Source organism: Nanorana parkeri, unplaced genomic scaffold (genome assembly GCF_000935625.1).
Source record: "Nanorana parkeri isolate BGI_ZX_2015 unplaced genomic scaffold, ASM93562v1 scaffold304, whole genome shotgun sequence".
Classification (NCBI taxonomy): Eukaryota; Metazoa; Chordata; class Amphibia; order Anura; family Dicroglossidae; genus Nanorana; species Nanorana parkeri.
In genome coordinates this window covers 1,009,967-1,026,126 of record NW_017306572.1, presented here as the reverse complement: position 1 = coordinate 1,026,126, position 16,160 = coordinate 1,009,967, and the positions used below count along the sequence as shown (strand labels likewise).

The following is a 16,160-nucleotide window of genomic DNA, read 5'->3' as shown; positions in this document are numbered from 1 at the left end:
CATTCCTGACCCTTGAAGAATGAAATGAATGTTTAGGCAATTTTAACTCCCACCTGCTCCTGTGTGTTTGCAGGTAGTTTCATCTATTCTCTCAGGGATGCTTTTATTGAGTTTAGTTGAAAGTCTTGAAGTAGACTTATACAATAAAGGCTATATTTAGTCTTGTTGGAATAGGTAAATAAAAAGTAATCGAGGGTACCTTTCCTAGAGAAAATGGTGCTCAAAGTTCCCCCCCAATGCTGGCCCATGCCTGAAGGCCTTGGTATGTGGCCTCTTTTGAAGAGGTGAATCAGGGGTTCATATTGGGTGGTTTTTCCCTTCAGCAGAGATCATGTGACCAAGTGACTAGTCTTTCACACATGTAGCCAGTACTGATGGGATTCCTGGAGCAGCACTGAACAGGAAAGATAAAGAGTTTCACTGGTTCTATTATGTTATAATGCCAAATTAGACAAAGCCTACATTTTTCAAAAGTGTCCACAATTTTGGCCACTGGGGTACAAGTCCCCTTGTGAAATCTAATGTTCTTAAGTGTTGTTTGTACCTCAGCTTTGTAGTATTAAGGAGATAGAGTTTTGTTTGATATTGAGCCAGTGCCCACTGTGGACTAACACAACCTACGAAAGAGTGATGGCGCAGCATGTCCTGCAGGTCTGTAAGAAGATCAAAAGGGAAATAAATAAGTAAAGCTTGTGTATAGCAATTAAGACCAATTTGTTTACATTCTTAAGAGACTTTAACCAGAAGGAAAAACTGCCGTGGGTAGGTGGACATCAAAGAAGACAATCTAAACAATTAGCGGATAAACTTTTTGTTTCTAACGTGACAAGTTCAATTGTGTAGTATGTTTTTACACATTTTATTCCAACCAATGGGACTGTGTCTATAAGCCATAGCCTTGCTATAACTGCAAAATCTAATGACGTGACCTGGGTTAGCCATGGAATGGCTTAAAATCATTGGCATATACAAATATTTATTTTATGAACTTACTCTTGTTATACAGCCACAGCCAGGTTTTAAACCACTGCAGCAACACATCGCCAACTTAGTGACTGGGCAATAAAAAAAAGCATCAACACACTGATGAGGTAATTCCCCTACTCAGTCTGTTCTTTCCTCACCAAGAACATAACATATTCAGACTGCACATGTATACTGCAGCAAAGCTTTACTGGCTCCTGGTTCTGACCCCCTGCTATGCAGCATTTACAGGAGCGAGATAAGAAAAATTCAGGTACTTACACACTACTGCATTTAACTTGGGCTAAATATTTTTTTAAAGAAAATGCAGAACATGCCGCTTTCGGGTGTTTCAAGTGAAAGGTAATTACAAATGTATTTAATGTGATTGGACTTCTCTTCCTTTATAGTGACCCACAACAAATGCATTGAAACATAAATGCGATACACAATCTCATCAGTGTGTACATACCGGATATTGGATGGCTGCATATTGTACAATACTCTTGTTATCTTAATTTACAAATTCTATCAGTAAAAGTCTAGCAAACCATTTCTTGAAAATATTTAAATAGACACCGCCCTTCTGAAAAAAAATAAGTGACATATAATACAATATTTTTCCTACTTTTGTGAGCACGGTCCTCTATTTCCTTCTGTAATGTCATTACACTAGTTAAATTAATGGCCCTTCGCCTAGGTGTGGCAGCAGCTGTCATTGTTTTATCAGCTTCATCCTCTACCATCTCAATATCAGAATCTCGACGTGGTCTCTTCTTCCTGTCAGAACATAACAAAGAATACCAAAACAGTTACAGTTGAATTAGGAGCAAAATGTACTAAGCACAGATGCCACACAATCTGAGCACTTTAACCCAGAAGGAAGTAGACAACAGGCAAGACCCTGGTAAGAGCCTGAAGGCCTTGATTTAGCCACTGCCTTGAAAAATCTAGCAATTAGGGGATCCAAGGATAATTTTCTTTCCAAGTAAACACTTCGGTTTCTACCTTTAACCACTTCAAGACCAGGTGTTTAGACCCCCTTCCTGGCCAGGCCATTTTTCAGTGTTCAGCGCTGCAGTACATTGACTGAAGTTTATTGCGTCATGCAACGCTGTACTGAAAATAATTTTATACCATTTTTTTGGGGACAGATAGAGCTTTATTTTGGTGGTATTTAATCACCACTGGGGGTTTTATTTTTTACTATAAATTAGGAAAAATTAAAGAAAATTTTGAAAAAAAAAAGTTTTTTTTTAACACCAAGGCCTTTTTAACCAAATTGGGCAAGAATTCTAGTACTCAAAACAGTGCGTAAGGGGGCTGAAGTTTTCTATCACACCAAGACGGAAAAAAACTCTCCTTACCTAACTGTAAATGGGTCTAGTTATTTATTTGTGACTTGAAAGAAGGGGGCTACCACCCGGTCAAAAAGACCCTTCTTACGCAACTCCTCCTCAGATATTAATAAAGAAAAGAATTGGACCTTGTAACAGCAGATCTTCTCTTAGTGGAAGAATTACTGGAGGTTTCTTACACTGGTTAATAAATAGTCAAGAATTGTTTGGGCCAAAATGTTTGTTGATTTCTTCTGCAGCTGCCCGATCACCTGTGCATAGCACTAATGAAAGTTGTTCAATGAAAAGCAAGCCCGGACCTCTTGCTGGTACGCAAAAAAATCAATTTGAGGAAAGCACCATTTCTAGTTCAAAGCAAGCTAGGTCCCAGAGGATACAGCTCCTGGCTGCTCCTTGCCTAGAGGTGTATGCCACACTTGTGGCATTGTCTGATAGGACTTTTAAATGGTGACCCTGAATGTCCTGCTAAAAACTAGTTATTGCTAATGCTACCACCTTAATCTCCTTCCATTTGGACGACTTCCTTGCATCATTTGTAGATCAAGAACCCTGAACCATATGTTGCTCTACATGCACCCCAGTCCCAAGCATTTGCATCTGTGGTCAGTCTGAGTGTTGTTGGGAAGGACCAGAATAGGCCTATGAACAACTACACCATAGTGACCTCTTCCCATGAGTTGGCAGAGGGAACACAACCCTTTTGCTCGTTCATATGATCATGCAAGAAAAGCTGGACCCAGTCTTCCTGGATTTCCAGGGTGTCTTATATAGCTCATAAGGAAGGTCATCCATATCTTCTAAGGACAACTTGCATTTAGAGACTCTCCTGGTTTCTGCCACCTCTTTCACAGCAGTATCAGACTCAGAAGAACCAGGACCACTGTCATATTCCTCCTCCTCTATAACACCAGGAGCTCTAATCTGGGCGGTAGAAAATTATGAAGATGGCTTACACGTAAACTGGATAGGTGGTGGCAGATTGGGAAGCATGGTAATATGGTTTGAAAGCTCTTAGACTAAAGCCAAGAAATCATTACAAGCTGTAGGTTTGTCCTTGGCTATATGAGTAATACCAACTTGGTAAATGCTTTCCCCCCCAAGATTAATTTTAGTATTACAGGTTGAACATCTTTTTTAACAGGGGAAATGGGGATTTACTATTTCACCAGTGTGGCCTGCAGAAAAAGTAAACACACCAAAGCCCATCAGTATGAGTGTTTACAACCAGTCCCCTAAAAAGGGGTACATTAGGAAAACAATCCCAGTTTTCCAGCAGGAGAATAAAGTATGAATAGACAAAGCAGACAGACAGAGAGACATGTAAGCTCTCACCTGCCCAAGTGTACCGGTTGCACTGCACACCTGCCACCACCAAACCCACTGCTGCTTTGGTAATCATTCATGAAGAGTGCACAGCAGGAGAGAGGCACCTGCACTCCATTCCACCATCATACCTGTCCTCTCCATTCCACCATACCCATCCTCTGCACCCCATTCCACCATCATACCCGTCCATTCTATTCCTGCATCCCACCCGTCCTCTCCAACAACACCAGCTATAGAGGAATACATCAGATACCAGCAATAATACATTATACTATATGGTACTATTGCTGGGATTTGTAATTCCTCTGTAGCTGCTGGTATTCTGTGTTGCGCCATATAATCATTATACAGAACACTGCAGAATACCAGCAGCTTCAGAGGAATTACAAATCCCAGCAATAGTACCATATAGTATAATGTATTATTGCTGGTATCTGATGTATTCCTCTATAGCTGGTGGTATTCTGCATTGTGCCACTGTATAATGTACTATATTGCACACCACACTTTTTTTTTTTTTTTACTTCAACCGCTTCAAGCTTGCTCCTGGGATGGACTACAATATCAATACAAACTAGTAGTCCATCACTGGAGCCTTTTTTTTTTCCATATCCGATTAATCGAACGTAATAATCGGCTTACTACTTGATTATGAAAATAATCGTTAGCTGCAGCCCTATTTTACAGCACTGCACTCCCTTACTGGCCAAAACTTGCATGGTCATGTCATCAAAAATAAGCCAGAAAGAAACTAAAGAACAAAATAAAAGATTTGGTAAAAAAGGTGCAGAATTACCTTGGTGGTTCACACGCCAAAGATGTACTAGCTACAGCCTTATCTTTGGAAGTTCCACATTCCTTCGTTGTCTCAGCATTCTCACAAGCATCAAGCATTTCAAAATCAATAAGCTCTTCAATAGAGGCATCCTGCGACTGGCCTGTGCCACCTCTCTGATCTTCAACATCTTTAGATACACTACTTTCTAGAATGCTAGGTGGCTGTGGTCTGACTGAAGGCTGAAGAAAGGCATCCAGTTTCTGCTCCCTGGCATCAGTGCGTACAATTTGATGAGCATACACTTTATCTCCAGACTTCAGAGATGTGGATGATGTGCTGGATGTAGGCTTCACCACTTCACTAGCACAGATGGATGCTCCTGGCAACAGTGTCTATTCCAAAAATAAGCAGGACAATAAAGATACTTTGGAACAGTTTGTACAAAACTATTTTCACCTAGAAACAAAACATGACAGTCACATAACACAGCACAGAAGGAAAATGACTGAATAATATTCAGGTGTATAAAATTAACTCAAAACGGCAAGAATTCACTGGACCTCAATTGGTGAATAGAGATTATTTTCTGAAAGCAGAGGACCAAAAAATGAAAAGATCATTCTAAAGTCTATAATTTCATGATACTTGCTTAAATGTAAAAATATACACTTATTAGTGTTTAAAAATAATCTAACCGGCAAGATAAAATTACAAAAGACACTTCTGCATTGAGGTCATTAATACATATAGGCTCAAATCATTAAGTGCATGGGAAACATGTAAATACCCAAAATGGTTGGATAAAACATAAAGGCCATTAGCAAGAATATGATGGCCCCAAAATGATCATGAGAAAAGCTGGATCTTAAAATCTAAAACAAGCCTATAGATTATAACCTTGAAATTCTTTTAACCCTCATTTCCAGGCTATACAGCATACAGTAAACTCAGTTATCCAGTATTCAACTAACCAGAACCCTCATCTAACCAGAAAAAAAAACCAAAAAAGGGAACAGAGCACCAACTCAGTGTGTAAAATCGTTTTATTAAAATAAATATAACAAGGGATAAATGTACTCACAAGCAAACATTTTCATCGCGCTTTAACAACAAACAAGAGGCCACACTGTCTGTTAACCCAACATGGTATAACCCTGACTATGTACCACGGCTGCCTCCGGTCACATCATCGCCCAAGACTGACGCACTTCAGGGGCATACCCCCTTCATCATATTCTGATGAAGCCGTAGTACATAGTAAAGCGCGATGAAAACGTTTGCTTGTGAGTACATTCATCCCTTCTTATATTTATTTTAATAAACGATTTTACACACAGAGGTGGCGCTCTGTTCCCTTTTATTTTTTTATGTTCGTGGCGGAAGCCCCAGAGCCTTGGATGAGCAGCCCCTCAAGTCTGTCTGAAAAACGGTGAGAAACTGTTGAAAACTTTGATTATCCAACAGTGAGTGGGTTTTTCAGCTGGCAGCCATTAGCGCCAAGAGTTAAAGAAAACGGTTTCTCTGATAAGAAAAAAAAAATCCCCTGTGTACTCACTGTTCTGCAAATCTGCGGCATGTATTATCCTGGTAATGATCGAGTGTCTATTTGTCTTAATTTGCTTTAGATTACTGCATTTTAATATTCATATGAACTCAATAAAGAGTTTATGTTAAGATATGCTATAGTATGGGGTATGGCATTAGTTAGACCTATTTTTAATAGCATCTCTCAAGCAACCAGAAACGACATTTACCAGAATCTACAAATCCCCGTGGATGCTGGAACCAAAGCATTGGAAGGAAACTTTTGAATGTCTTACTAGGTGCCTGAAAAATAGATCAGGCCAATGTAGAAAAATTGTATTAACACTTTTTTTTTAATGTACATAGAAGTATAACGGTGGGAGCCAAGATTACCCATTACAGAAACAGGCTCTGCCTTCTACTTATTAGTACTGAACGTTTACAGTCTAGGAATTGGATGAAAAAAGCTGATCTTTCTGTATCGCCATTTTGCAAAGATTTTATCTCCATAGTCGTTTTATCAAGATGACCATGGTCTTAGAAGGACCCTGACATCTGTGCCACGTAGGCACTCCATAACCATGAAGCTTCACAGTGAGAAAAGACTGAAAGAAGAAAGCAGCACTGGCAGACATTGCCAGCGTTTAGGGCAGGCTTACATCTACTGACTTCACCCCCAGAGCAGTTGGACGTCTGTTGTGTTCTAAACTCCCACATTAGGTTCTTGAAAAATCCAGCTGAAAACAGCCAGACTGACAACTGCCATCACATGTCTATGGGTAGATTTAGCAACTGTCCATTGACATGGTACAGTCAACATGTAAAATTGCATTGGTCTGCTCATGTTGCACCCTAAACGCATGTAAAACGGCATGCCCACATGGGCATTGTCACCCAGGCCTTAGGAAATATCTCAAATGTAAGCTGGAAGAACCTGAAAACATGCTGCATGTGTCCTGACAATTGAGCACTAAAGGGCAAACATTAGCATGCGTCACCTGGGTGAAGTACATCCTTGAGGAATTGGATCCCAGCAATTTGCTCTCTATGTGTTGCTGAACTTTCTCGATAATGCTTTCTTCGTGTAGAAAATGAACTTCATGTTTTGTTGGATGAACATTGACATCCACGTTTTGTGGCGATATATCCAAACTAGAAATGTTATTAGAAAAAAGCATGAACACTAAATAAGTATTGTCGTCTATACAAGAATAACATGAAGAATGTGTCTTAGAAGAAATACAAATGTTAAAAATTTTCTCACATTTTGATCAAATCTACTGTGGGCAGCAGTATAACCAGACAGTTTGTGAATTCCTGTGTCCATTATTGGACGAGAAAAGTAGTTTTAGCTCTGAGTTTAGTCTTTGCGCTAAGAGTTATACATACTGGGGGGAATTTATCAAAGCACTTGCGACAGTTTTAGCCTCTTAGATCATTTTTTTTTTTAAATGTGCAAATCTGTCTTTCAACATGTGCCCCTGTTTTCACCTGAGCTTGCACTACTTTTCCAACTGCACGTGTTTTGCACCTGTTTTCTTCAGAGCTTGCACTACTTTTTGAGTTGCATAATTTTTTGCACGTGTTTTCATCTGCACTTCTTCAAGAAGAAGCGTGACCACTTCTTCAAGAAGAAGCGACAGTTAAGCTTTTTGCCTGAAGTTAGAAGTCTTCTTTCTCGGAGTCTATTAAACCTCATTTATCAACAACATAACACTAGCATCATAAATCTGGTGCAAATATATTCCGTGCAAGTTCAAACACTCGCAATTGCTATGATAAATTCCCCCCACTGTATATCAACAGAAAAAAAAATATGTTTGCTTGGAGTTAATCTTTAATGTATTTTAATTCAAGCAGAACAATTCTCTTCTGCACTACAGAGAGGTCATTGCTGGAAAACAAGCAGCAAGTTGAAATAAACTCCCTTTTGTGCACATTCTGCATTAAATGATTCATTGTCCTTTGGGCATAGAATGTTACGACAGCATACAATACAAAATTACACAAAAGGGAAGGATTTTTATTACATCTAAAACTCTCACCTCAGATACAAGAATGGATGGGTATTCTTTGGCAAATAGGCAGCATAAACAGTTTCTATAGCTTTCTTCAAAGAGTTGGATTCAACAAGTCTTGCTGCATTAAAAAAAAAAGAAAACATTTTAAAAACAACAAAATAACTGGAGGCTTGACCAAAAGGATTACATTTGATATCAACAGAAAAAAAAAGGAACAGGCATGTAAATAAAGATACAAATCATATCCATTAAAAGAGAACTATAACCAAACTTTTGATTTGGCTACAGTTGTCTTTTGCGTCACAAGAGTACATTTACTTTGACCTGAGCTCAGCATACTGCCCGCTATATGCTTGACAGTGCAGAGCCACGCTGCAGCCGGAAAAGATCCTGACACTATTGTCGGGATCCACCCAACTGCCCGATTTAAAGCTGGCTCTGCCTCTCTAGAGCCACAGCCAGCTGTGCCTGTCCCTCCAAAGAGAACTGGAGGAACACAGAGGGGAAGGCGGATTCCTTGGAGGCAGGGAGAAGCAATAAGCTGAGCGATCAGCAGTTTGTAATCACTTAGTTCTCGATCTATAGAGCTGACGTGTGACAGCTGCTGTGTAGCCCGTCGGCTCAAACTGTTGAGTATAGTTTACTCTCCCAATAGTTCTTTAGAATGCAAATAAAAAAAGAACTCTATCTTCTATATTAAAAATTACACAAATACATTTCAGTAAAAAAAAGTAAAGGAATGTAAAACATCAAAGCATTTATTAATGTGAGAAGTATATTATAATAAATATCTATTATATATACGAAACATCAAAATACTAAAATCAGTACAATACTACAATCTTTCTACATAATCTCCTGTGCTGCTTGTGTCCCTGCTAAAGAGATTCACTGCATATACCCCTAGTGACCAATGGCACTGGGACTTAAAGTGGGGGAAAAAGGTAAAATGCTTTAAAAGGGTTGCCACCAAAACAGAAATAGCAGGAAAATCTTCAAATGGGGACATCTGTTCCCATGACAACTAAAATGAGATTGACCTAACTTTGGATAGATTTGCATTCCCTTCCTGTTGAGTCTACAAGGCAGGAATTAAAGAGAAATCCTTTGAATGGGACACAGATGGCAAAAAACTGATCCAGGTTTCATAAAAAAACTCAAAGAGCCTAATTTTCCATTGCCAAGATTGTCAAATAAGGCCAATGCTAAAAACACCTTGGTTGCTTTGGTCTGGAATTGACCCATTGCATATTGTTAGCCATAGCAAACACAGATAATGTGAGAAATGGTGAAAATGTTTAACATCAGTTAGACAACCACTGACCTATTTTAGTAAAGTAAATATGACACTATTCAAATGTCTGCTTTGTCTTGGTCATTCAAATACTGAGCTATCAATCATTATGTAAATAGCATGCAACACACATCATGCTTTCAACAACCATAAAGTCACTGCCAAGTATAAAAACCATACCAACATTGGGAAGACCATCAAGTGTCTGTGGTGTAGTGTAGTATTTACTGCACTTGGTCTTAAAACTTATGTTCCCAAAACTTTGGCAATACCTGCACCCTCAATGCAGTTTGCCAGGTAGAGTAAAAGAGTGGGGAGGAGTGCCCAGGGACCTCATAATTCAAATCTAAAACTGCCCTTTTCTTGTCATTAACTCTGCTCTCTGGTAGGGACAAGACTCTAAGTAAGAGGGCAAGAGTGCAGCCGAATTGTTTCTCAAAATATGACATTATGAAGTGTCAATCAAATATCTCATTTAAAATGCATGAAAAGAACAAAAACAGATGGGGTTGGGAGAAAGGTAAGTATGATAAACATTTTTTATTAAAACCATGCATTTCTTGAACTGAAAACGTTATGGAACTTTGCTCCATGTACGAGTCTAACCCCTTCGTGACTGACGACATACAGTGTACGTCGCCAGCATCGGGGCTGTATAAACTTGTAAAGCCGACTGTTGGCTTTACAATAGAAGCGATTCTGGCGACTCAGCCCAGCTCCTGAAGCCCAGCTATAAGCTCAATAGCTTATTTGGAGTGTAAAGGTGACACTGGGGGTCTTTTGGACCCCCAGCATCACATTAAAGAGTACCTGTCACCACCATCTGCTATCACATGGGGGGCTTGTAAGCGTCGCCGCGTAAACCGGTCGGATGCGCCTACGTATGAAAACGACGAACGCGCTATACATGTACATGCCGGAGTAATTCATTCTAGGGCCAGTATTTTTGGGTCTCTCTAAATTGATGACCTGTGGGGGCTTTAAAAGCATCATCTATGGACTTTTTGGGGTACTAAGGTTTGTCGACGTTTCACGTACGCACACAATTTGTAACCTGGGCATGTGGGTATCTATTTACTCGTTGTAACCTCATCTTTTATATTGTATTAAAAAATGGGTATTTTATTGTGTTTTGGGGCATTTAAGTACAGTTTTCACTAAATTTTGGGGTTTGATAAAAAGTTGCGCTACCACCATTTTATTCTATAGGGTCTTGGCTTTCAGAAAATATATAATGTTTGGGGGTTTTAAGTAATTGTCAGGCCTAAAATGTGGAATATAACATGGGTGCAGAAAAAGAAAAAAGGCCTCAGGTCATGAAGGGGTTAAAGACAGTGGCTTTCAAATGCAAATCCTGCCATTGCTTCAAAAATCCCTTACAATATACAAAATATATATCTAATTACTTACCATTAATAAAAAGCAAAAAAATGCATTTCTTCATTGAATAGTTGGCATTAGTCACATAACCTTTAAGTTTAAATGCTAGTTTTGCATCTTCACAGCCAACTTCAATTAGCTCCCTGTAAGGAAAAGAAAAAAAATTATAATGAAAATAAAGGCCAAGATATAATAAAAAAAAAAATAGGATTTTGGTACTCACCGTAAAATCCTTTTCTCTCCGTTCTGTAGTTCTTTAATTGTGTCAAATTGGCACAAAACAGTAAATGTATTCCTGTGCAAGATGGCACAGACTGACTGGGTATAGAATGATTTAATAAGCCATACAGCAGTACAAGTCATTGAATTAAAGGAGAACTATGGCGTATAAGACTACTTTTTATACTTAACATCCCCCGAAAATCGGGGGTCGTCTTATACAATGTATACCTTTAGTTCGTTTAGGCCAAGCTGGCCCAAAACGAACGTCCCTAATCTGTCAGCCCGCTGGATGTGCGGTAATACTGTATGTACAGTAGCTTCGGCTACATACAGTAGCTGAGCCAATCACGGCGAGCGATGTACACAACCTCTGCCAATCCAGGCAAGCTTTGTATTCATTAATATAATACATTGCTCGCCATGATTGGCTCAGCGCGGTATACTGTATATAGCTGAAGCTACCGTACATACAGTATTACCGCGCATCCATCCATGATTTTTTTAAATGGTGTTGCCTCGGAAGTGGGGTAGTCTTATATGACGAGTATAGCCCAAAACCTATGTTTTAAGTGGAAAATTAGGGGGTCGTCTTATACACCCAGTCGCCTTATACACCGGCAAATAATTAATTGAAACAAGTTGGGTTTCTTGACATCATTTAACATGAAGGAAAGTTGAAGGTTAAACCATTTGGAAGATCACTGAAAAGGGAAAGGTCATGTTATTAAAATTACCAAAGCATTTGAAGAAACAAATACTCAGTACCTGCTTACAGCATTTCCAAATATAGTCCGGATGTTGTCCACTGTTGTTGCATTTGATAAAGTACGTACATCTGCCATGGTCTCACCTTGCTGTGCAAATGACAAACATATTTTTTTTAACAAGAGCACACTATCTACACACATACACTTATTTGTAGCAGCAGAAAGCACATCACAGTGGTAAAACAGACATATTTGAGAAGGGTAATGAATAAGACTTCTGTGGAAAGCATGTCCAACAGTGGTACTGCATCTTATACTGTTCACACTAGTTGTTTCTGGCTATATTTTATAAACAGTATAAGCCTCATCAGCTAGAGTAACCTGGGGGATATGGTTTCGGAGGCTCAGAGTGGGAAGATAGGTGTATCTGGAGGGGGTGGGAAGAAATTGCACAGTTAGGATTAAGAGAGGGGTAGTGCTTTATCTCTCCTAGGGAACAGCCTGGAGGAGCTGCGGTCTACCTGACCTTGTATACTTGTATTTCTGGACTTGCATTCCTCAGTCAAAATTACATTTGTCAGAGAACCAAGTGGTGTGGAATATAAGACTATGAGCCCTTTAACCCTTTCGCTGCCAAGCCCTCCAGAACATTTTTCAAATCAGCTGGCCAAGCCATTTTTGAATTTTCTGCAATTTGGGAGGTCTTCCATAAGTATGAGATCAATATTTGTTGAACCACTGATTTTATCATAAGAGGGGATGGTGTTTTCATGAGGGCCAGAACACAAGAGCAAGCCGCATTTATCAAATGGATTAGGAGGAATCTTGTTGTGGTGGAGAAGGAGAAATATGGGATGCTCAGGAATGGTATGGTTTGAAACTTTTAGCTAATTCTATGAACTTGGCCCCAAAATTTTCTTAGGAAGGGACAGGACCAGGAATCTTGTAGGATATCCCCTGTAGATTAACTACATCTCCAGCTGGTATCAGGGACTGAAGGTACATAGCATGCAGGAGATTAGGAGTTCTGTACCATAGTAGTAACAGTTTACAAACATGCGAGAGAGAATGTTAAATTTAATTCATAAAAATACATTCTTGCTTAAATGAATTAGTGGTCTCAAGCCATGGACGAGGATCTGAAAAAGTGGAAGAGAAGTAGGGCTCAAGAGAGACCTAGAAAGGACATATCTTGGAGCATATCTGTGGTGGACAGCCAAGTTAATTTTCTTACAAAATGGGGGGCCCTGATTTTGCCTATTTGTTTCAGGGAGAAGATAGCATCCTGCACACTGAAGGTAAAGCGCAGGTTCTCTATGGTATGTAAAACGAGTGATGGGGGAAGGATAAATCCCAAAATTTTCAAATGACTTTCGAAATGTGTTTTAGATGGCTTGTAGGGTGTTTTTGAAGGGTCAGTAAGGAAATGTCTTGGCACCTTGGCAGTGCTTCTAATGGAGTAAGCTGTCTCTACTACCCCATTATGTGCAACAGTTAAGTACCTGTGTTTGGTGAACTAGCATATTTTGATGTCTGGAGAGGGATTTTCCCCCTCTATTTGGTCTGCACAGGATAGTGTGATTTAGGTGGGCTGGTTTTCCTGCTCAGGCTAAATTGTTCACTATGGACTGCATGGCCTTGAAGGAGATAACAAGGACATTTAAGAGTAGTTTTATTTCCAAGTAGGTATGCACCGATTTCCGGGACTCGCCAACAGCAAAAATACCGAAAGTCCCATTAAGGAAGCCAGGTGGCGTGTAAAGACTCGCCACCCGGCTTCCTGATTAGCAGGGAAGCTGTCCCCATGCTTCTCCACACTAGGCGACAAGAAAGCATGGAACCGGCTTTCTGGCCAATCAGGAAGCCGGGCAGCGAGTCATTACACGCAGCTTCGCTTCTGATTGGGGCATGGAGCCGGCTTCCCGGCCAATCAGAAGCCGGGCTGCGTGTAATGACTCGCTGCCCGGCTTCCTGATACTGGAAGTATCGGGCTAGGCATCGGAGCATTTGGGCGAGTACTCGCCCAAATACTCGGCATCAATACCAGTATCGGTGCATCCCTATTTCTATGCAATACCAGTATCGGTGCATCCCTATTTCTATGCATCCCTATTTCTATGTAATCAGTACTAGAATATAGGGATGCACCGATACTAGTATCAGTGCCGATACAGAGTATTTGGGCAAGTACTCGTACTCGCCCAAATGCTCCGATGCCTAGCCAGATACCCGAACTTCCCATTTTAGGAAGTCGGGCAGCAATTCATTACATGCTGCCCGGCTTCCTGATTGGCCGGGAAGCCGGTTCCATGCTCCTTCATTGACGAGGGGGCATGGTGCCGGCTTTCTGGCCAATCAGGAAGCCGGACGGTGAGTCATTACCCCCCCCCCAGCTTCCTGATTGACCAGAAAGCCGCCTCCATGCTCCCTCGTCACCAGGTGACGAGGGAGCATGGAGACGGCTTCGTGCTAATCAGGAAGCCAGGTGGTGAGTCATTACATGCCACCTGGCTTCCTTAATGGGACTTCCGCTATCGGTATTCCGTGAGTACCGAAAAAAAATATCGGTACGGTACTTGTACCCTACTAGAATATGGAAGCATAGTCTAGTAAAACAGCAGAGAAGGAGGAAATACCTTCAGAAAACAGCAACTTAACATTTACAGGCATACTATATTAGCCTAAAATGAATAAAAATATATATTCATAAACACCTGAATACACTTAGAATATTCTATCTCCTAGATGTTATTTGGTCTACAAATCCTGGGTGTACTTAATCATTCTGTACAATTGTTATGAAGCTGGTGTCATCTTCTAATCCACTTTGTAACAAACCTACACACAGACAAAAACCTTATTGTAAACTATTTTAGAAGTACATAATCACCGACCTTCTTAACACAGAAGCTGATGCCAGAGTTGTGGATGGCATACCTTTAGAAAGAAAGAAATATTCAATAGATACGTAAGAAACGAAGAATGGGCTCATTACGAATTAAAGCACATCTCAGAAAGCCACATCAATTTATTATCATGTTACCTGCTAACCACTTCTACTATTCTTGCATGCTCCTCACTTGGGCTTTTCAGAGCTTTCCGCCTGGTAGAGACATTATAAAACAAATCTTCAACCTGAAAAAAATATATAATAATATTTAATTGCTTGAAACTGTGCTCATCATCAATGTCAAGCATAATTCAACCTGAAAATGCATGACATAGGATTGAAACTGCACTACTCAAATATACTGCTTAAAGACAAAGAACCATTTGTTTACAGCAATTTGCCAGTTACTCACGAACCATTAACAGCACACAATGGCAATGGAATTGAGTTTACTGATTCCACTCCTAAGGTGGCCACAAATATCACTGGTTGTGCAAATCACTGGCGCTGGTTGTGCAAAAGAGATGGATAGAAATTGGGTATGCTAGAAGAACTGAACGGAGCTGAGAATTTTCCAACTGCCTACTTCAATCAGCTCAATAAAGTGACACTAAACTTGGGAGTTTCATCTTAAAAATGAATTTGAGTACCTTAACGATTAACAAAAATGTATCTTATTTGTGTATCACTCAGCTGTAGATCCTCAAATCATATCTGAATTCATGACGACACTGTTATTCCTTCTGGAGGGTGGCTATTTTTGTTCCCCATGGTCCCTGTTTATGTTGAAAAGTAGCCACCACTTCAAGCTCACTCCCGTGATAAGACTATAATTTCAATACAAATTAGTCTAGAGATTGTAATCCACCACGGGAGGCAGCTTGGAGTGGTGGCTACTTTTCAACACAAAAACAGGGACCATGGGGAACAAAAGTAGCCACACTCTGGAAGGAAGGACAGTGTCAGCACAAATTTAGAGATGATTTGAGGCTCTACAGCTGAGTGATACACAAATAAGCTACATTTTTGCTAATAGTTTAGGTACTTGAATGCATTTTTAAGGTTTATCTTCTAAGTTTAGTGTCACTTTAAGGGATGCCGAGGGCAGCACCCACGCAGTGAATTTCGGCTGGTTCATCAAGAACAGGCTGAAATTTGAAGCGTGTATAGCCTACTTTAGAGATTTGAAGGACCCCAGACTGGGAACAGCACTGTTGGAAGCAACATGCGAAACCTCTAGCTTTAGCCATCATTCACACGGGTAATGGCCGGCCCCTACAGATCCGTGCACGGCCGTATCGGGCAGCTTCAGGGAAGGACAGGTGCTGCGTGTGATTTGTACGCAGCAGCCTGTCCTTCTCTAAGGGAGTATGCGGCCATACGCCGCCCTATGCTCACCCGACCTGCACGCCTGTGCAGGTGTCCGTACTTGTATGCTGACAGGATGGATCTGATCTACATCCGAGCATGGGACACCCGCACGTATGTGCAGGTCGGGTGAGCGTAGGGTGGCGTATGGGTGCGTACTCCTATAGAGAAGGACAGGCTGCTATTGGAGATATACACTGAGTGGCCAGATTATTATGACCACCTGACGTTTGTAGATAAATTAGCTATAATTTTGCTCTGAAGTTGCTAGAGGGCCAGACCATTATAAATAGGGAAGCAGGTGTGCGTATATATATATAGATCTATAT

General features: G+C 40.4%; 1 protein-coding gene across 3 annotated transcripts in view; it reads right to left on the bottom strand.

Annotated features, from left to right (window-relative positions):
* Positions 1-16,160, bottom strand: part of MLH1 (mutL homolog 1) — a 42,395-nt gene that overhangs the window by 10,792 nt on the left and 15,443 nt on the right. For 2 of the 3 annotated variants that reach the window (XM_018557800.1, XM_018557801.1), the window contains exons 6-14: positions 14,617-14,708; positions 14,468-14,510; positions 11,632-11,720; positions 10,675-10,787; positions 7,995-8,088; positions 6,948-7,101; positions 4,459-4,817; positions 1,592-1,743; positions 545-653 (exon numbers count right to left, since the gene is read on the bottom strand). In XM_018557800.1, the coding sequence (XP_018413302.1) occupies positions 545-653; positions 1,592-1,743; positions 4,459-4,817; positions 6,948-7,101; positions 7,995-8,088; positions 10,675-10,787; positions 11,632-11,720; positions 14,468-14,510; positions 14,617-14,708 (1,205 nt within the window). Of the gene's footprint in view, positions 1-544; positions 654-1,591; positions 1,744-4,443; positions 4,818-6,947; positions 7,102-7,994; positions 8,089-10,674; positions 10,788-11,631; positions 11,721-14,467; positions 14,511-14,616; positions 14,709-16,160 lie in introns of all 3 variants that reach the window. The other variant, XM_018557799.1, reaches the window with a different exon arrangement.